Source organism: Volvox carteri (genome assembly GCF_000143455.1).
Source record: "Volvox carteri f. nagariensis unplaced genomic scaffold VOLCAscaffold_55, whole genome shotgun sequence".
Lineage (NCBI taxonomy): Eukaryota > Viridiplantae > Chlorophyta > Chlorophyceae > Chlamydomonadales > Volvocaceae > Volvox > Volvox carteri.
The window spans coordinates 226,853-240,295 of NW_003307598.1; the positions used below are offsets into that span (position 1 = coordinate 226,853).

Consider the following 13,443-nt stretch of genomic DNA (forward strand, 5'->3'; position numbering starts at 1 on the left):
TCAAGGCAGTAAGGTGCTCGGAGAGCCGTGCTCCGCATCCTCCTGGTGCCGCCGAATTGAGTCCTTCAACTCCATCACCAGGTCCTCGGACTGCATCACGGAGCCGTACGGCCATCCCGCCTCACCCCACACCGCCCGCCGTGCTTCCGCCGCCACTGCTGCTGCCGCCTCATCCATTGCTGCCTTACCGCCCGCCGCCATCGTCTTCTCCGCCGCCACCACCTCGCCGACACCGCCTGCTCCGCCTCCGGCAGCAGCTGTCAATGCAGAGGTCTTCAGCTCCACAAAGCTACCCATTGACCCATGGGTCACTGTTGGCGGCTGGGGCACCGCCGCTGCGGCGGCGGCATGATGCACTAGGTGCGCCTCCGCTGCCTCCAGCTCCGCCGCCACCTCGGCCGTCACACGTTCCCTTGTGGCCCTGTCCATCCCTCCCTCCGCCGCTGCCGTACAAGGTGCTCGTCGCAGCTGTACGGAACGGTCCTCCAGATCCACTGTGATCGCCCCGCCGGGGTGTTCCGGACTGCCCATCACCACGGCAGCAGGGGCAGCAGGGGCGGCATCTAGCCAATCTATGCCCTCCTCTGCCAGCGCGGCTGCGGCGGCAGCCGCCGCCGCCGCTGCCGCCGCCGTCTTCTGCCTTCTGCCACCGCCAGTGTTGGCGGCATTCCAATCCACTCCCGCCCCCGTCACAGCAAGCGCGCCCCCCTCCGTTGCCGCGGCAGTAGCCCCGACGTCCTCCGCCACATCACCGCAACCTCCGCCGCAGTCTCCAATGGAAGACGCGGATAGGGGTAAGGAGGAGGAGGCGGCGGCGGCGGCGGACGAGGGCGATGCCGCCCCCAGCATGGCCACCACCATTTCCAGCTGCTCGTCCGTCAGAGGCCCATCACAGAGCCCCGCGAACCTGCGTGCGCACCACACCACACCACACCGCACCACACCACAGGAGTTGCCGCTGCCGCCTGTCGCCCGTTCCTTAGCAGTGCTCCTACCTTTGTCCGTGCATGCTGCCGACGTGGCCTTCAGGGGGTGTTCTGTTCGAGCACCCACCAAGGCGCCGCTCGTAGCTCACTACCCCAGCCAACCCACATCGCGGCAAGGCACACCGTATCGAATCGCATCAAAGCACCATAACTCCACCACTACCCTAGCTGCTGCTCTGTGCCACAATTAGGGTGGTACGTGGTGTGCTAGCTGGCCGCAGAAAAAGGCACCTTTTGAGACACGCCGGGAACGCGACCTAGCATGTAAATGTATCTTGATGGTATGTGCCGTACTGTACGGCAGCTACTAAAGATGGGCAGAAGGTTATACTTCCGCAACTCCCGCGCAAGCACATAAACCCACCGGTTGGCCTCTTGAAGGATAGTGTCAAGATCGTCAAGTGGGCTCAGGTCTGGTTCCGGAGCGACTCCACCTCCCCCAGATGCCCAGTGGAAGCTGCCGACCTCGTTGCTTACACCGCCGCCGCTACCGCCACCGACAATCTTCGTACTGCTGCTACTGCCGATCCTTCCCGTCAAGTCAAGACGGCCTTGACGGTCAGTGTGATGGCGCAACAAGGTGGCAGCTCGGGCCAACACGTGAAACTCCGGAGGCATTTGCTCGGCCGCAACTGTACGATACGACACAGACGATGAACAAAAATCAGGACGATATACACCGCCAGTAATAAATAAATAAACAAGTAAACAATTATGGTTATTCGAGTCTATCCGTTACGACAATCACATATCGACCGATAAGCACTGAATTACATCGCACCAGAGCCCGCCCTCCTGCACACACTCATTCTCTCTCGACCCCCCCCCCCATTTGCGCATTCTGCACGTTTCTTCAAAAGATCTTGTTCGCAACCTGATATCATTTACGAGCACGTAAGGCCCCTCTGTTAGAGGCTCCCTTCACCCCCGTCCCCTCCATCCTTAGGTCCAAAATCCCTCACACTTCCATCCCCAACCCCCACCCCGTCTTCGTACTTGGCCTTGCCTTCCCCTGCCCTCCCCAACGGTCTCACATCCCCCTCCCGTCAACTCGTCATATTATTGACTTCCACATTTTCCCTCGCTTTCCTTTAGCACACATGGTCTCTCCCGTACCCCCCTTTTCCCGGCCCCTTTTTTCCCACACACCGGGGAAGCTGCCCCACCAAGCAGACTAGGCAGCAGTTTCTGGCAGAAGCTTTCTGCAGCTTGTTTGTGTACTTTGCACGTGCCACGTCTTACACTCACACTTCCCCATTCGCTCCTCCTCCTCCTCCTCCTCCTTTACCCCCGAAAATGAACCGAAGACAGCACCTTTCCACGCACCCTGTGCTGCCCTGTCCGCCTCCCCGGCCGTTCCCAGGTCCATCCCCGTCTCTAGGCCCGTAAGCGACTGTAGTACTGCTGCTGCTGCTGCTGTTGCTGACGTGTCCAGCCGTTCCTCCCCCTCCTCGGAGGATAGCGAGTGCAGGGCGGCCGCGTGGTGGGGGCTCAGAAGCAGCGTGGGGATGTCCTGAGGGCGCGTGAGGGAGAGGGGGGGCAGGGAAGAAAGCGAGGGAGGAAGGGGGAAGGGCAAGCGAACCAGGAAACTTGTTAGGGGAGAAGCGCAAGGAGGAGGGCAAGAGGAAGAGATGAGAGTGCTTGCTAGTGCTCCCCCCCTCGTGTCCACCCCACCAAACCTGGCACCTGAGCAAGGCCCCCATTCACCGCGCCCACACCGCACTCCAACCCACATACCGATATGTCCCAAGAAGGCAGAAAGCCCCACCAATTAGACGGGTGGCTCATTCGCGGTCCCCTAGCCCCACTCCACGACTCTCACACTCACCAAGGACTGCCACTCGCGGCCTCCCTCCTCCTCCTCACTGCCACTGCTGCCCGCCAGCGCCCGCTGCCGCAGCTGCGCAAGCAGCGAAGAGCCGCCCCCCCTGCCTCGTGCACCTGGGATACCGCTGCTGACGTCATCACCGCCGTCGGGCTCCAGCGCGCCGTGCAGGTCTGGGCCCATTAGGGAGGCGGTCGCTACGGCGGCGGTGCAGTCCGGGTGATCTGGGTCGTCGTCGGTTGGGGCGGGGTACCGCATGACGTAGTCAAGGGCGGGGCTGTCCTGTTGGTTGGGTGCGGATGAATGGACTGACTTGGGTTGTGTATGGAAGGTGGCTGAGGATGGGAAGGGCCTGGGAAATAAGCTTACATAGTGCAAATGCGTGAAGAAAGTTGCGCATTTTAGGAGTTTTTTGAGGGGATTTTCGACGGAACACTGAAGCTTCGCTTGGCAAGTGTGTGCAATGTTTGGAAGAGCACTCCTCGGACTGCCTCCCTGCGTTCGCGGCTGCAGGTCCATGTAGCGAAGGAGTAGCCACGGGCAGTAATTATTGTTGAAAAACAATGTCAACAGAGGTGAGTCTTCTGCAAGCGATTCGCGATTTCCGGGAGCGGTTGATAGACGTACCGGCTCTGCCAGGAAAGAGTCGCCAGGGGAAGCCAAGCTTCCCGGATCCAACCAGCTGAGAAGTTTTGGAGTTTGCCATATGCCGCTGGGCTCATCCGATGGCGCATTCAAGATGGCCGCGGCCTGACAAGCGACAATTTTGCGACAGGCAAGCGACAAAGGCGCGGAAGTGTCCTCATAAAAAGAAGTGCCGTTACCTCAGCAATCCTAAGCAGGAATCAACAAATTGCAATCACACCATGTAGTCACCTAAAGATAGCGATGATTTGATGTCCGCGTTCCGGTACAGATCCATTGGACCCACCTGCCAAGGCAGACTCCGCGATTGAACCAAATGGATAGGTACAAAAGCTTTAGGAGGCGCATAGTATCCACGATACGCTCTCGCGCGACCTCCACTGACCTGAAAGGCAGGGCGAGGAACGACACTTGGACTGTTCCGTGACAATTCATCTTGAGAAACTGTTCGACTATGCAACGAGGTGACCAATTATTTCAAAGACTAATTCTCTGCATGTCTCTTCATGCGATAGCGGCTTACTAAGTAGATTCTGGCCCTTGCTGCGGTTCTCAGGGCAAGCGGCGGTTGGCAGGGGTGATTGATCATGCTTGACTCTTGAAGGCAAGTCGACGTTATAACTGCATTTCTCAGGCAGCTTTATAAAAACACAAACCATGAAAAATAGAAACAAGAGCGTATCTCTTGTCCTGCTCCGACACCGTTCTGTCCGTTCCGTACCACCAACTGACTAACCTTTGCGCATCGCGACCTTGCGATAGGTTCGCGGCCACCTGCCATGGCTTACAGTCTCAAAGAATAAAAAATATCCATTGCACGAACTTAAGTTTGCATATCGGTGGTTCCCGAAGCTGTTGCCGTCCAATAATTCCCGCAACCAAGGACCAGCATAGAGGAGCCACACAGTACACAGTACGCTTAAGTACCTACAGGACCCCAACAGTGTGCCAGATCACTGCCATAACATTGCAAACCAAAGGCGTCATATGCGTTTACAAAACCCTCTCATTCATTTCACGCCTTATCCTCACACTCGGCCACCCCTCAGGACAGGGCTCGGCCTGTGTCCGCCCGCATTAACCCTTGACGCAGCGTCATTGCAGCTGATAACTCAATCCTAGAGCCTAGACAGGCAGACACAAACTCCCTGCTCTGCGTCAGTTACATGGAGCTACTCAAAGAGGATTGCTAAGAGAGGATTGGCGCATCTCATTGGCCCTTCTTCTCCACGCTCTTCTGCATCGCCCTTGTGAAGCGCATGTCCAGCTCCATCGCTCGGATTACGTCCTTGGCCTTGTAGCCCGCTGCGTATAACGACCCGCTGGTCTTTTTCTGAGGTATCCGCACCACCTCCTCTCCCTTCTCGTACAGGACTAATGCAGGAAGCTGCTGACTGACGGGTGACAGCTCTATTCCCAGCTTTTCAGCCGTTTTGCTGTACTCGCCTAGATCCAGACACGCGAATTTAAGTTTGTCCGTGCCGTAGCGCCTCGCCAGGTCCGCAACATCGGGAGCCATGTGCCGACAGGCCGGGTGCCACGGCGCATAGTATAGAACCACCCACGTGACATCTGTGCCTGACCTTTTGACGTCCTCCATCAGCCGCTCGGGCGTCAGCAGATCCATAACCTCGTTGAGCGGGTACATCGGTTGTGGGATTAGCAGGTATATGAGGCCGTAGGCTAGGACCAGGTAGGCCAAAAGGATTGGGCTGCAGACCATTGCCATAATAGCTACGAACAGCTGAGCAAAGTCTAGCAGTGCAGTCAAGCCTTGGAGGCGGGAACGAGCTTTGACAAAACGGAAAGCCCCGTATGACCCGCAGAGGAAAGCCACATAGCGCTCCCAGCTGTCATAGTCCGTAATTTCGCCGAAGAAGAGTATGCCCTGCTGAATGGGCTTATGACGGTAATATTCCCGAAAGACTACGTACAAGGAAGTAAGCATGATGTTTAACATATAGTAAGGACTCGTCAGCATCATGTTTAGCTCGTAAAGAGGGTTTCTTTTGGCAATGCGGCTTGACGAGGGTCCATCTGCAATACCGCCGGCCGCTTGGACGGCGGCAGTATCATTTGCCATATTTGGAGCTGAGGCAAGACAGTAAACACTAATGATCAAATGTCAAAAACTTGAATAGTAAAGCAAATGTCTGAATAAGCTCTTTTTTGGTCTCGGAGCCACTTCCAGCGGGCTATTGGGATTCAGGGAAACCCTGCCCTCACAGCTTCACCGTAATTATATAATTATCATCATCAGCTTGTTCCATGATCACACACAATTGTCGATCTTATGGTCGTTGGCCGGGCCATGCAAGCAGTGTAGCCGGCAAGCCGAAGGTCGTTCGGCTCCTTGGCATTCGTGAAGCATCAAGTTCGTGGCGCGATGCCGGTCCGGCTGACCCAGCGCCTACCTATCGTGACATCGACTCACAGCCAATTAATGTGGTCGTCATGGCTCTTTTCCGGTAAGTAGCTGGGTCGCGCCTCTTCCCGTGGGCGTGCTCGGGAGCTGATGGACTTTACGGATGATAGGGGACTTGACGACGCGGTCGCGTCCCGATTTTCCGCAACCAACTCCCAATTCCTCTCTAGATTACACACAAGCCTCCGACGAACAACAAATTATTTGCTTCCGCGATGCCAGAACAACGATAACATTGACATCAGTACCAATTAAAGTCACACATCGCCCACACGCCGGGCCCCAAGTCTATGCAACAGCTATTACAACCACCCCAACCGCCACCATACAGCGACCGGGTTCAGCCGCTGTTCGTCCCACTCCGCTTTGCATTCCGGCCCTTGCAGTCGCAAGATGGTTGCTGCCCTGGGCGCAGACTCCCCACTGCAAGGCTATGACGCCATCATTGACTTGACTCGACGGCTCAACAGCAAATTTCGTACGGCAGCACAAACCCAGGAGGCCACACGCGCCATCCTCAACGCATTATTTCCCTCCTGGCTGCCAGGCGCCTTCAAGGCAAGTTCAATGTCCTTCATCTAATAGGAAGCGCGCTTACATTTCTCCCCACTGTGGTTGCACTGGCCTAAGGGAACGGCCTGTGACAGGCTCCTAGCTCATCACCCTTAGCCCCCCACGAGTTGAAACGAAGTCGCGGCTCTAGCTCCAACTCAACGCTTGAGGGCCTGTCTCACCCATCCAGACCTGGCACGTGCCTGTAAGAGGATCTGCATGCGAGTTTTTCTGTTTTGCCTGCTCTTTTCTGTTCTGGCAAGCGCCTAAGCTCTGTATCGCGCACATTCCCTGTTTGCCTTTGGAGTACGGGGCATTATTGGGTATGGCGTATGAAGGTGGGGGGACCTTCTTTCGCGTCTGGACATGGACACCTAGGGCAGGATGGCACTGGAGGAGAAGGACGTACGGAAGGGAAGACCTGGAGCTCCGGAACTCGCTTACCGACCCCAGCAGCGGGGTGCTTTCGCTTGTTCTGGAGTGGGGTGAAGGACTGGAGGACGATCCGGAGGAGGCCTACCTGTCATGTACTCCTTGGAAGCCTTGCCATGAAGGCAGCAGCGGCTGCGGCGGACTGCACTACCCCACACAATCTCCCTCCTACCCACACACGCGCGGCTTGCAGGTGATGTTTTCCAAGCCGTTCCCCGACTTTTCTTGCCGCCTCAACGCGCTGGCGACGGCGCTGACGTGTCAATGGCTCATGGGGCCGTGCAAGGTCAATGACGTGGAAATAGGTGAGTGAGCAGGAAAAGGAATGCAAGGCGTGGCGAGGTGTTATCCTTTCCTTCCTTCCGGACATACAAGCGGACTCCGGCACCCTTTTAAGCCCCTCACGCCTTCCCTTCCTGCCTCACTCCCTACCTTTCCCCCAACTTGGACATCTACAGTAAAGGTTTTCCTGCCCCCCTCCCTGCCGTCGTTGCGTCCGTCCCCTCTTGGCGTTGTTCTGTTGTGGGCAGACGGTGGCGTGGTGGGCAAGGGCCACGGTGTGCTTGTGGAACGCTGCCGCTACCTAGAGCAGGCTGGTTGCGCGTCCGTATGCATCAACAGCTGCAAAATACCCACACAGGTAAGCACTTCGCAAAGTGTGGGATCAATGTGCCAAACCATACATGTTGAGTTTTAGGGTGCGATGTGTAAATTGAGAGGGTTCCGGAGCGCAGCGCGCCAGAGCGTGGAAGCCGGAAAGGCTGTGGCCCCGGTCTTGAGTGCCATAATGTAACAAACAAGGGACCCCCAAATGGAAAGAAGCAAAGGCAGCGTGACTGGGTGACTGGGTACGGAAGCTTCGAGAATCCAGGCAGGGCACTGAGGAATGCGGGACGGCTACAGACATACAGACAGACACACCCAGGGCAGGTGGAAGTGCCAGGTGATGTTGGGCATCCGGGCGACAGAGGCTCAAGAGCCGTGCATGGGATTGGGGGTAATGTCGGGGACCGTCACAGTGCTTGCTTGCTTGGCACGTAGCCCGCGTGAGCTGAAGGTATGACTTGCTGGTGGACGTCTGTAAGGTAAGTCACACTATCAGACTGTAAATGTGCTGATACCGGCCATGATGCAGTAGGTGGTGGCGTGAAGAGGTGGACAGCCTCAAGACTTTCGCCTCATTTCTGTTGTTCTTCGGATAAATTTTTCTCCGTCCTGGCCGTGCAGACCTTTTTCGCGAAGGACATGGGCTTGCCGCTGACCATGACGCCGAATTATGATGACTTCAGCTGCCAGTAAGCATGGCTCGGTTCTTTTGCTTGTCCACGTTGTTGTAGAGCAGCGTACCTGGGAACGAAGGAATTGTGCAATTGTTTATATTGCTCCTCTGATTTTTTTTGTCGTGTAAGCATGACACATGCTTTTTATGGGCTGAATGCCATGACAGGATGGAATCACAAACTGCAGGACATCCACGGGCACAGGTCCAACTGTGCATTACCACACCCATTTATCGTGATGTTGGGTAAGGGTTGCATTCATTTGGGCTTTTGCGCAGGTAGCTATGCGCACTAATTGGCAGGTTTGTATCCTCCCTTGGCAGACCCATTGGTCACTAAAATGCACAATTTGCGCCATTAAACACCCCTGCAGATTTGCATTTGGGAAAACGCCCATGCCAGTTGAAACGGACGATGCGTTCAAGACACCGTGCTTTCAGCAGTGTCCGTCCAAGAAGTACCGCCATCTGCAGTCCGCGTGTGGAGGCATTGAGATATGATTTTTTTCATCATCAGGGAGCATGTGTTCATGTTTTTTTTGTTGTTTATGCCGTCTTGCATCTCGCTTAACACTGTATTCCAGGCTGTTAACCTTCTGAGGATGTCGTACATCGCCGCTCTTTTCCTCAGGACTACGCGTTGATGTCTAAACTTGATAACCGTTACTTAAGCAATAATGGCTATGCAGGAAACATAGTAATCGCTGTAAAGGTTGTATGGAACTATCTCGTCCGTGTTGACCTTCTATTCAGGGCATGAACGTTTGACTGGCAGGGTATTATATCCTGTATTGTATTATTGTCAAATCTATTCTCGTAACTTTACGGTTCGGTTAGCCAAACCACTTAACCTACCAAACGGGGAATCATGTCTGCACCAGCAACTGCAAGCTCTGCTTTCTTCATCAGCGGCATCAACCATTGCGAGCTTCAAGCAGGCCAGCAGCTTACGCTTGGTACGATTTTGATGGACCTCAGTTCCTGCTCCCCGTAACTGTGTCCTTACTCCGACTTCAACCACCGCCCAGACCACTTGCGATCGCTCCAGCAGCAGCTTGCTGAGCAGGTAAGTTATCCAACCACTTTGACAGTTTTAGGTCGCTCGGTTAGAAGGCTAACGGTGTTTCTGTACTCCAGGCCGGGAGAGCACGCGCTATTCAGCAACAAATACAGCAACAGGCTGTGCAACAAGGACTAAGGTGACCAGATCAATATCGAGGTGCCACTTCATGGATGCATCCGTTGGCAACTTGGATGATAACTTTGCCTCCGCGGCTCGCCGCGCGGAGGCTTTCCTCCCCTGGCGGCCAAACAAAAACCGTTGGGCTGACTTGATGTCAGATGGTTTGTGTTGCTTAACCGTTCGTACCGTTTCGCAAGCACGGCGTTACCTATAGTAGACATGGAGGATCGATTCCATAAGAAGGCCACCAGCTTGGAACTCAAGGCGTAGACGCATGGCGCAATGTGACGCTATCCATGCACGTTGCTTCCCGTGCCGTTTGCCGGGAAGGAGGCACCCGTGAAGGACTGGACTTTTCCTGCCCCGGGTCGTCCCCGAATGCCTGCGTGAAAACGTGTCTCTTTGGGCTTTGGTGGGTGACGCATATAACCTTTAATGCCTGCGGGCGTGGGCGCACTGCAGGCCTACTGCCGCTGTAGTCAAGGCGGAACCCGGTGCTGCGGCAGCTGTGAAGAAGGTGCGTTAAGACCGCCTTGGTCACGCATGCGTGCGTGGAGGTGGGAAGAAGTATTGCGAAGGACGGGGTCTCTCTTCTGCGCACATCTTCTGCGCACTCGATCCGCACGCAAAGCTCGGGATCGTTGGCCCGTTCCAGTCGGGCCCACGCCCTCCCCATAAAGTTCATTCTCAGCAAGTACCGACACCAGCAAAACCAATCCCCTCATGCCTGCATCCAGGCGTCTGGGCTACCACTGCTAGCGGCACAGACAGCTGCCTGGTTAGATAAATCATCTCGTGCCTCCTGTGCTATGTATTTTCTTGTACCGCAGGAAGAAGATACAGGGCCGACACCATCACCGACGCCGCCGGCCGCACAGCAGACACAGCAGCAGCTACAATACGCAGCCCTTCTTGCGCTACAGCTGCAGCAGCAGCAGCAGCAGCAAGCAAGAGCGGCGGCCGCAGCGGCTCAAGCCCAGCAGCAGCAAGCGCAGGGTAGCCAGCAACAACAGCAGCAGCAGCAACAACAGCAGCAGCAGCAGTCACGACCAGCGGGGGCCCCGGCTACAGCCTTTCCAGGAGGCCCCGCGGCACTCGCGCAGAATGTCTTCCCACAGCAAAGTGCGAGGTTTATGCGGCTGTTACTGTTACTTCTGCTACTGCTGCTTCTGCTGCTATACTGCTGCTATACTGCTGCTTCTGCTTCTACACTGCAGCTATTACTGCTGCTGCGCCTGAGATGTGCTGTTGTGCTTGGCTGGGTGAAAAACGTGGTGCATTCCATGGGTGTCTAGACTGTACCTGAAGCATGTGTTATGTTGCTCTGCGCACACACCCTCATCGTGGGCTTCTCTGGATCCAATTGGATCCAATTACATCATTTGGGTCACCCCCTGCCACCTGTGCGTCAATAGTGCCTTAACGTACATCTTACAAAATTCATTTCTACCGTGTTTGTCCCAATCAGGTGCACGTGGGCGGCAGGGCGCGAGCGCCGGCGGACCGGGGGGACTGCCCCAGCGCTCCGCAGCCACCGCTGGCGTAGCGGGGAGCGGCGGGCCGCAGGCGGCTGGGCGGCGGCAGGCGGCGGCAGCCAAGCAGGCTAAGGCGGGGGACGAGGAGGAGGGAGAGGAGGCAGCCACGGACCAATGGGTGCAGTGCAGCAAGTGCCAGACGTGGCGGCAAGTGCCGGATGAGTTCTGGCCTGACATCGCAAACTTTGACGAGGATGAGGACTGGATGTGCAGGGTGAGCGGGGGCCCTAGCTTGCCTTGTTTCGTAGTGGCTTGCAACGGGAATGGTTGGCACGGTAGTTGGAGCAGTGGTGACGGTCGTTGGAGGCACAGCTGAGGTAAGAAAAGTCACAATGCACCGCGTGCTGTACTTGGCTGGATTAATACATTCTACCAAGTTATTGGTCATTTTAAGGACCCGGCCATACCCGCCGTCATCTACCAAGCCATGGAAAATTGGGGGAGAGGGCACTGCAGGCGGCGATACCCTTGCTCTCCACGGCAATATGACTCGACGCCAGAAACGTCGTGAGGTCCTCCGCCCCGCGCGCATGGATTCATCTTACTTGGCTGCGTTACAAGAGACTCACATTGTTGTGCGGTTGGCACTCGGTGGGGCGTGTTGCACACGAGCCGTTCGTTCGGGCGCCGTTGGGACAACTACTGCTGCTCCATCTTGCGCCTGCAGGACGCGCTATGGGACGTGGAGGATTACGAGCCCAACACACCAGCTTGCTGCTGAGTACACCTTTACAGCGCGGTATAATGGAGCGTAACGGGAAACTCTGCCAAGGGCTCTCGGTTCCGTGGGGCCCTTGTGCACAAGAAAGCGCATGCTGACATTGCGGCAACCGCGGGAGCAAGAGCTGCTGCTGCTGCTGCTGCTGCTGCTGCTGCTGCTGCCGCTGCCGCCGGGGTCGCTCGTTCCGAATCCGACCCAGATCCTGCTGCAAAGAGGCGCTAATGAGGCGTGGGCCCTGTACCACATTACGAAGAGTGGGCGGTGGTCCTTGCGGTGCGTGAGCGGCTCGGCGATAGCATTTTCAGGTTAAGGGAGGGCCGTGTGAAAGACACACGGCTCCAGGGATAGGGCGCCCAGTAGCGGGAAGGCTGCATGGGCCTGATGTACGGGATACATGGGATGCGTAATTTAAATCGGCGCGATGTCGAACAGGTCTGGCTCATGCAGACAGGGCGGAATGGCGCGGTGGTGGCCTGGTCTGTCTGTTTGTCTGTCTGCCTGTCTGTCCAGCGAAAAGGCGGTTTACCTGAGCTCGTTATGTGCGTGTATGCGTCTGCCAATGTAGTCCAGAACTGCGTCTTTCCTCTCTTCACTGCGCGGTGCAGCGAGTAACGTGGGTTGGAGGGTTTTGCGAAAGATCATGCTGGCGATGTGTGAATGTGAAGAGCGAAAACAAAGCTGTACATATGCATGTGTGTTGCGGACGGGTCGGGTGGCGACCCACGGGTCGGTGGGGGCGCCACAGCTGGTTGTGTACTTGGCTTTTATAAATTGAGGGACATACAATTTGTGCTCTCGTGATGTTGAATGCCAAAGGCACGCAGTGCGCTGATGGCGTTGACTGCGGAGCAAGCGGCTCAGAGTGTAAATGCATTTGCTGCACGCAAAGGCGTTCCAGTTGGCATTGCTTGTGGGGCATTGCGCAGTGACCGTTGTGTATGGAAAATGCTGCACTGCAACATTTCTTCAACACTTGTCTTCCTAATCGCGTGCTGCAGTACCGGCACTCCTGAGCTTTGGCCAGTGATAGAGCGTCTTCCTAAAGGAAAACATTTGCGCCCTCGTACTGATGACGCCGGGAACAACTTTTAATTCCATTCATGTGTGCACGCATTTCATCGTTTGCACCGGGTCCCTCCAATTATAACTCTTCCGCAACACATCTGCTCTAAAAACCGTAACCACGCGTAACAACACGCTTCTCTCGTTGTAAGTTGCGGCGAAGGTGAAGGCTTGCTGGGCGGCTTAACGCTATAGATCGGGACTGCTTTCCCGCGAGCCGAGACCAGGTTTCCCCTAGGCCGTTTCGCAGCGGCGCCGGCAACTCGGTAGTTGGCACACACATCCAGCGCACATCGCCCTTCGTTGGTACCCCTATTCGTACGTGACTGGCTACAACGTCCAGCAGCCGCCTCTTCCTCGACATATTTCGGCTTGAGGCCTATCCGCAGCTGCTGCGAAGATGCGTGGCAGCGGTGGCGGCAGCCGCTATTACCGCGCAAAAGCGCGACCGCATTTCTTCCAGGACCTCAACTTGTCATCCATCTTGCAGCCCGCTGACCCCACTGAGGGTTGCTTCGTGGCTAGTAAGGTAGGGCCAAGGACAGAAATCCCTTTAGCACCGTTTCCACGGTTTATTTATGCTGTTTGCTCGGCAACATGGTCGATTCATGAAGACCCGGAAGGAAAGCCGAAAGGAAGTTCGGATGGTTCTTTCTGTTTTTGGTCGCTGCCGGAGCGTAAGGAAGGGTCTTGCATCGCCAAGAAAGTATCCGACATCGCGAAAACACTGACAGGGGATACAGAACAAGCAAAGCAGACGTGATGCGGCCTAGACTGGCTTGGTTCATGCCTTTGGCT

The 13,443-nt window shown here is 56.1% G+C and overlaps 3 protein-coding genes across 3 annotated transcripts; 1 reads left to right on the forward strand and 2 right to left on the reverse strand.

Annotated features, from left to right (window-relative positions):
• On the reverse strand, positions 1-4,237 carry VOLCADRAFT_96763 (uncharacterized protein; the record flags this gene model as incomplete). The annotated part of the gene is made up of 7 exons (XM_002955833.1): positions 1-907; positions 1,351-1,618; positions 2,313-2,499; positions 2,815-3,093; positions 3,439-3,561; positions 3,743-3,841; positions 4,193-4,237. The coding sequence occupies 7 exons, from the start codon at positions 4,235-4,237 to the stop codon at positions 1-3; spliced, it is 1,908 nt and encodes a 635-aa protein (XP_002955879.1).
• A 429-nt stretch (positions 4,238-4,666) lies between these two features.
• Positions 4,667-5,539, reverse strand: VOLCADRAFT_96764 (uncharacterized protein; the record flags this gene model as incomplete). The annotated part of the gene is made up of 1 exon (XM_002955834.1): positions 4,667-5,539. The coding sequence occupies one exon, from the start codon at positions 5,537-5,539 to the stop codon at positions 4,667-4,669; it is 873 nt and encodes a 290-aa protein (XP_002955880.1).
• A 371-nt stretch (positions 5,540-5,910) lies between these two features.
• Positions 5,911-12,222, forward strand: VOLCADRAFT_106966 (uncharacterized protein; the record flags this gene model as incomplete). Its single annotated transcript, XM_002955777.1, has 8 exons — positions 5,911-5,924; positions 6,741-6,771; positions 7,059-7,170; positions 7,396-7,505; positions 8,093-8,160; positions 9,790-9,844; positions 10,813-11,076; positions 11,530-12,222. The coding sequence occupies 8 exons, from the start codon at positions 5,911-5,913 to the stop codon at positions 11,581-11,583; spliced, it is 708 nt and encodes a 235-aa protein (XP_002955823.1). The 3' UTR covers positions 11,584-12,222.
• Between the last annotated feature and the right edge of the window lie 1,221 nt (positions 12,223-13,443).